Source organism: Ammodytes marinus, assembly GCF_949987685.1.
Source record: "Ammodytes marinus genome assembly, contig: scaffold_34, whole genome shotgun sequence".
Lineage (NCBI taxonomy): Eukaryota > Metazoa > Chordata > Actinopteri > Uranoscopiformes > Ammodytidae > Ammodytes > Ammodytes marinus.
In genome coordinates this window covers 237501-245000 of record NW_027648438.1, presented here as the reverse complement: position 1 = coordinate 245000, position 7500 = coordinate 237501, and the positions used below count along the sequence as shown (strand labels likewise).

The 7500-nt window shown below is 50.9% G+C and overlaps 2 protein-coding genes across 2 annotated transcripts in view; both read left to right on the top strand.

Moving 5' to 3' along the window:
- LOC307270555 (TBC1 domain family member 12-like) overlaps positions 1-1379 on the top strand; it is a gene marked incomplete at its 5' end in the record, with an annotated part of 12836 nt that extends 11457 nt beyond the window's left edge. The window contains 3 exons of the mRNA XM_080054437.1: positions 154-311; positions 863-966; positions 1182-1379. Coding sequence (XP_079910563.1) covers positions 154-311; positions 863-966; positions 1182-1223 — 304 coding nt within the window. The 3' untranslated portion in view covers positions 1224-1379. The remainder of the gene's footprint in view (positions 1-153; positions 312-862; positions 967-1181) is intronic.
- A 2120-nt stretch (positions 1380-3499) lies between these two features.
- The window catches only part of noc3l (NOC3-like DNA replication regulator), a 25904-nt gene continuing 21903 nt past the window's right edge, over positions 3500-7500 (top strand). Inside the window, exons 1-3 of the mRNA XM_080054435.1 lie at positions 3500-3616; positions 4759-4963; positions 7008-7131. Coding sequence (XP_079910561.1) covers positions 3608-3616; positions 4759-4963; positions 7008-7131 — 338 coding nt within the window. The 5' untranslated portion in view covers positions 3500-3607. The remainder of the gene's footprint in view (positions 3617-4758; positions 4964-7007; positions 7132-7500) is intronic.

Below are 7500 nucleotides of genomic sequence, written 5' to 3'. Positions count from 1 at the left end.
CTGGAGGATAAATAAAAGTTAAATGAAAAAAAGAAAAAAATTATCCTTTCCTTCAGGCTGCTGTCTGTCTACCTGAAGCCCCTCCCTCTAGACGTGGCCTGTCTGTCTGTCTGTCTGTCTGCCTGTCTGTCTGATACCCTGTCTTGTCTTTAGGCTGCTGTCTGTCTACCTGAAGCCCCTCCCTCTGGACGTGGCCTCCAGGGTTTGGGATGTTTGGTTCAGAGATGGAGAAGAGTTTCTGTTCAGGACGGCTCTGGGAATACTGAGAGTCTACGAGGACACACTGCTGGAGATGGACATGATCTGTATGGGTGAGACACACACTCACTCACTCACTCACTCACTCACTCACTCACTCACTCACTCACTCACTCACTCACTCACTCACTCACTCACTCACTCACTCACTCACTCACTCACTCACTCACTCACTCACTCACAGCTCTGGGAATACTGAGAGTCTACGAGGAAGTACTACTGGGGATGGACATGATCTGTATGGGTGAGACATACACTCACTCACTCACTCACTCACTCACTCACTCACTCACTCACTCACTCACAGCTCTGGGAAACACTGCTGGGGATGGACATGATCTGTATGGGTGAGACACTGTATACTGTATACACACAGACAGAGAGACAGAGGGATGGAGGGATGGAGGGACACAGAGAGACAGAGGGATGGAGGGACACAGAGAGACAGAGGGATGGAGGGACACATACAGAGAGAGAGAGAGAGACAGACACACACACACACACACACACTGCGACGGAAAAGAGTTCCTTTCACAATAATACGAAGGCAAACACACAAAGCTTTCACGTTTTGTAACTCATTGTGTGTCTTCCCCCCCTCCAGCCCAGTTCTTGTCCCGCCCCCCTGATGACACGCTGCTCTCTGATAGGCTGTTCAGCTGCATCCAGGCCACGCCCATGATCTGCCAAAGCAGGAAGTGGAGCCAGGTAAACAAACACATTTAAAAAAACTAGGAATTGGTTTTATTCAGATTGAATAATGCTAATGACAGTGAACGTGTGTGTGTGTGTGTGTGTGTGTGTGTGTGTGTGTGTGTGTGTGTGTGTGTGTGTGTGTGTGTGTGTGTGTGTGTGTGTGTGTGTGTGTGTGTGTGTGTGTGTGTGTGTGTGTGTGTGTGTGCGTCTGTCTGTCTGTGTTTCAGGTTTTGTGTTCGTGCAGAGAATCAGATCGGAGCGGCTGCTGATCGAAGCTACAATCAAAACATTTTAAATCATTTTATTTCAGTGTCTGTGTCATTTTTCTTTTCTTTTTTTTAAGATATTTTTTTGGCATTTTTATGCTTTATTGATAGTGTAGAGACAGAGGTGAAATGGGGCAGAGAGGGGAGTGACATGCAGAGAACGACCGCGGGCTGGAATCAAACCCGGGTCCGCTGCTGGCCGAGGCCCATGGGGGGGACGCCCTACCAACTGAGCTAAGGGCCCATGGGGGGGGACGCCCTACCAACTGAGCTAAGGGCCCATGGGGGGGGACGCCCTATCAACTGAGCTAAGGGCCCATGGGGGGGGACGCCCTACCAACTGAGCTAAGGGGGGGGGGGGGGGGACGCCCTATCAACTGAGCTAAGGGCCCATGGGGGGGGCGCCCTACCAACTGAGCTAAGGGCCCATGGGGGGGACGCCCTACCAACTGAGCTAAGGGCCCATGGGGGGGGGACGCCCTACCAACTGAGCTAAGGGCCCATGGGGGGGGGACGCCCTACCAACTGAGCTAAGGGCCCATGGGGGGGGGGGCGCCCTACCAACTGAGCTAAGGGCCCATGGGGGGGACGCCCTACCAACTGAGCTAAGGGCCCATGGGGGGGACGCCCTACCAACTGAGCTAAGGGCCCATGGGGGGGGACGCCCTATCAACTGAGCTAAGGGCCCATGGGGGGGGGACGCCCTACCAACTGAGCTAAGGGCCCATGGGGGGGGGGACGCCCTACCAACTGAGCTAAGGGCCCATGGGGGGGGGACGCCCTACCAACTGAGCTAAGGGCCCATGGGGGGGGGGACGCCCTACCAACTGAGCTAAAGGCGCCCCCAGTGTCTGTGTTATTCCTAACTTTATTTTAATGTTTGTAAACTGTTTTATTGTAAATGTTAAACTTTGTAAATTCAGAGAAAAACATTCTGGAATTTTTTAATTTGTTTTGTGAGTCATTAATGTTTTTTCTTGTTGCTTATTTTGACTAAATGACTGTACACACACACACACACACACACACACACACACACACACACACACACACACACACACACACACACACACACACACACACACACACACACACACATAATGACTGTAAAATGAGCCTGTAACTATTTTAAATGTATTTTTATTTTAGTGTGTGTTCTCTGTTGTACAGTTTGTAAAATATCACGTGTATCTTCACTTTGTATTTATCTTCTTGTAGCACATTCATTAATTATAATATTATTATAACCTAAATATTCATAATAATAATGAAAATAAATAAAAATTGATTTCCAGATATGGCTCGGTGTAGTTCTGTCTGTCTGTGTGTCTGTGTGTCTGTCTGTCTGTGTGTCTGTGTGTCTGTCTGTCTGTCTGTCTGTCTGTCTGTCTGTCTGTCTGTCTGTGTGTCTGTCTAACTATGTATCATACCTCATGTTTGGTGAGGATTATCTCAACATTAGTTTTTTTTCTCTCAATACTCTGAACCAAAAATCTCAACTTCTAAAGCACTTACATCGACTAAACTTTCCATAATCATTCTCAGCACTATTCTGAAGGTTATTACAGAAGGATTTGTTCATATGTTGTTAAAGGTGAAGTAATCGGTTTATTTATGTTAATATAAGTGTTAAATCGCTCTTTATTCATACAGTGATCACTTACATAATGTGCGCGTTTCATAAAGCCGATCTCTCAGTCAGCTGCTCTGCATGTAATCGGCAAATAAACTTTTCGGGGATCCCACTACTGATATCCAATCAGAAGAGAGAACGCTACAAACCGACACCCGTCTCACTCATACATACACTCATGGTCTCACTGCCGGTGCACGCCAGAGCAACAGATGGGTGAATGTGTATGCGCCTACAATGGCGGAGCAGGTAAACATCCTTCAGTTCCCAATGTCTGTTTTGATGGTTTTTATCATGTTTTATCACACTTATGGATCTGAGATGATGCTAGATAACTCGCTGCTTGAAGACCGCAGTGCATTAATGTGGTGACGTAGGGACGAGCGAGGGGACTGCTAACTGCAGTAACTGACAGGAAGTTAGCTAAAAGAACCATTCTGCTTACAGCACCTTTAATATCATGGACATATAATGACCGTCCTAGAGTCTTTAACCCTTCAGCTGTTGAACTCTGTAGGTGCAGTTACCAGTTTGAACCAGAAGGTGACGACATTTCCCACGTCAGTCATGTATTCCAGGTATGCCTGTGCGGTTCGCCCTCCCTCCGCTGGGGGCGCTATCGTCACGTCACCACCAGAGTGTTTCCGGGTCGTTTTGGTCCGGACTGTGTGATCAAAACACGTGTGTCTTTTTCCACCTAAACACACTGTAACACACATTAACACACACACCGGGAGGATTATAACAACTGACCATGGCTCCGGTGAGTGTAACGTTATATTACCGGTTTACAGAGCGGTGCCGTGATGTTTACTATAGCGCTACTGGCTATTGGCTAGGCTTAATATTAACGTGTGTGTGTGTCTCTGTCTCTCCCTGTGTGTGTGTGTGTGTCTCTCTGTGTCTGTGTGTGTGTGTATGTGCAATTATTAGTTTACAGAACAGCGCATTGATGTTAACAACAGGGCTACTATCTATTAGCTATTGGCTGTGTGTTAAACTAAGTGAGCGAGCGACTGTGAACCAGATTCCACACTGAGAATCACCCGGTATTAACGGTTCAGGGTTTTAAAGTGTAAAATACAAAGTGTTGAACATGGAGTAAAACATTCACTATGAGTCCTGATTCTAATGTTCACATCGGCTTTAGTTTAATGTGTGTGTGTGTGTGTGTGTGTGTGTGTGTGTGTGTGTGTGTGTGTGTGTGTGTGTGTGTGTGTGTGTGTGTGTGTGTGTGTGTGTGTGTGTGTGTGTGTGTGTGTGTGTGTGTGTGTGTGTGTGTGTGTAACAAGTTGTTGTTATGAATTTACAAACAGTTTATTAACACGTTCAGATCCTCTGTGCATTCCAATGTTCATAACTGCTCCGTGACGTTTAGACCAGTTCTAACATGTTATTATGTTATGATGTAATGTAACTTTATGTGAACAGGGACAGTGTACAACAGAAACATTAGCCTTGTTTAGAGCAAGGAGAGATGCATTGTACCAGGTTTTAGCAAATAGCTATTTTCCACCTGTACTGGCAGATTAACTGTCTCTCTCTCTCTCTCTCTCTCTCGCTCTCTCTGTCTCTCTCCCTCCCTTCTTCCCCTGATATTAAGCCAATACGCTGGATATAGAAAAAGAGACTGTGTGGACATTAGATAATTTAGTTGTTTTGTTGGAATGAAACAACATATATACGCAATGTGCTTTAAACAACCTCTTTATTTTATGGATTGTGGGTAGCCATTGATTCAATAAAGGATCAAACACACACTCTCACTCACTCACTCACTCACCCACTCACCCGTTCTAACTCTTCTTCTCTGCCTGCTTTAGCCGCGCTCTAAGAAGCTTCGCCCCTCACTCACTCACTCACTCACACACATCCATTCTAACTCTTCTTCTCTCCCTGCTTTAGCCGCGCTCTAAGAAGCGCAAGCCGACGTTTCGGCGTCTGCTGAAGACGAGCGACCTGAAGCTGGAGAACAAGCTGAAGAACCGAACGGCCAAACAGCAGAACGTGGCCAAGAAACAGAGGAAGGAACACAAGAAGATCAGAGCGGCCGTGAAGGATGCTGTCATCAAAACACCACGACCGCTGGAACGGTACATCAAGAGACCTGGTGAGTTACTACATCTCCCACAATGCACTGCAGCTGCTACACACTAATACACACTGAGACCCTGTTTACACTGGAAACCGAAACAAACTACTTTTGTGGATGCAGCCTATCATTCACATGACAACAGCAAACGCAGACTTGAACCCGCCTACTTTTTTTTTTAAGATATTTTTTTTGGCATTTTTATGCTTTATTGATAGTGTAGAGACAGAGTTGAAATGGGGCAGAGAGGGGAGTGACATGCAGAGAACGACCGCGGGCTGGAATCTAACCCGGGTCTGCTGCTGGCCGAGGCCCATGGGGGGGACGCCCTACCAACTGAGCTAAGGGCCCATGGGGGGGACGCCCTACCAACTGAGCTAAGGGCCCATGGGGGGGACGCCCTACCAACTGAGCTAAGGGCCCATGGGGGGGGACGCCCTACCAACTGAGCTAAGGGCCCATGGGGGGACGCCCTACCAACTGAGCTAAGGGCCCATGGGGGGGACGCCCTACCAACTGAGCTAAGGGCCCATGGGGGGGGACGCCCTACCAACTGAGCTAAGGGCCCATGGGGGGGGACGCCCTACCAACTGAGCTAAGGGCCCATGGGGGGGACGCCCTACCAACTGAGCTAAGGGCCCATGGGGGGGGACGCCCTACCAACTGAGCTAAGGGCCCATGGGGGGGACGCCCTACCAACTGAGCTAAGGGCCCATGGGGGGGACGCCCTACCAACTGAGCTAAGGGCCCATGGGGGGGGACGCCCTACCAACTGAGCTAAGGGCCCATGGGGGGGACGCCCTACCAACTGAGCTAAGGGCCCATGGGGGGGGGACGCCCTACCAACTGAGATAAGGGCCCATGGGGGGGACGCCCTACCAACTGAGATAAGGGCCCATGGGGGGGACGCCCTACCAACTGAGCTAAGGGCCCATGGGGGGGGGACGCCCTACCAACTGAGATAAGGGCCCATGGGGGGGACGCCCTACCAACTGAGATAAGGGCCCATGGGGGGGACGCCCTACCAACTGAGCTAAGGGCCCATGGGGGGGGGGACGCCCTACCAACTGAGCTAAGGGCCCATGGGGGGGGGGACGCCCTACCAACTGAGCTAAGGGCCCATGGGGGGGACGCCCTACCAACTGAGCTAAGGGCCCATGGGGGGGACGCCCTACCAACTGAGCTAAGGGCCCATGGGGGGGGGGACGCCCTACCAACTGAGCTAAGGGCCCATGGGGGGGACGCCCTACCAACTGAGCTAAGGGCCCATGGGGGGGACGCCCTACCAACTGAGATAAGGGCCCATGGGGGGGACGCCCTACCAACTGAGCTAAGGGCCCATGGGGGGGGGACGCCCTACCAACTGAGATAAGGGCCCATGGGGGGGACGCCCTACCAACTGAGATAAGGGCCCATGGGGGGGACGCCCTACCAACTGAGCTAAGGGCCCATGGGGGGGGGGACGCCCTACCAACTGAGCTAAGGGCCCATGGGGGGGGGGACGCCCTACCAACTGAGCTAAGGGCCCATGGGGGGGGACGCCCTACCAACTGAGCTAAGGGCCCATGGGGGGGGACGCCCTACCAACTGAGCTAAGGGCCCATGGGGGGGGACGCCCTACCAACTGAGCTAAGGGCCCATGGGGGGGGGGACGCCCTACCAACTGAGCTAAGGGCCCATGGGGGGGGGGACGCCCTACCAACTGAGCTAAGGGCCCATGGGGGGGGGGACGCCCTACCAACTGAGCTAAGGGCGCCCCCAAACCCGCCTACTTTTGAAACCACCTCCCAGGAAGGAATCTTTTGAAAACACAACTGCAGCAGAACCTTGTAAACTATTGAAAGTTTCACTAAGTGTCACCGCCCAAAACCATTGTGATTGGTTTAAAGAAATTAAAAAAGGCCGGCCCAGTTTTTATTGGTCTGGCTGGAAGAGACTAGTTACTGGTGTACAAAAAAATACAATTGGTCCAAACTGCTTCCTGTACCTCTCCTTGACAATCCAAAATGTGTTCTACTGTGAACTCCATCCCCCATAATGCATTGCTCTCTCTCTCTCACAGATGAGGAGGTGGAGGAGGAGTTCGTTGAGTCTCTTCCTACAGACATGATGGAGGAGGAAGACATTCAGCAGATGGCCGCCATGGCTAGACAAGCTTCATTCATCACCAGAGACCTGTCTGCATGGTGAGAGAGACAGACAGACAGACAGACAGACAGACAGACAGACAGACAGACAGACAGACAGACAGACAGACAGACAGACAGAGAGAGAGACACAGACAGGCAGACAGACAGACAGAGACACAGAGGGACAGACATACACACACACACAAGCTTGATTCATCATAAGGGACTGGTCTGCTCAAGGTGACACGTGTTAATTTAAAAAACTATTTTGTCACTGGTGAAAAGTTTGTGCCACAGTGATGTCGGCAGTGGCGAAGTGGGTAGGGAGTTTGCCTCTGGTGTGCAGGGTCGGAGGTTGGATCCCCCGTCTCCCCGCCACATGTCGAAGTGTCCCTGGGCAAGACACTGAACCCCGAATTGCTCCCG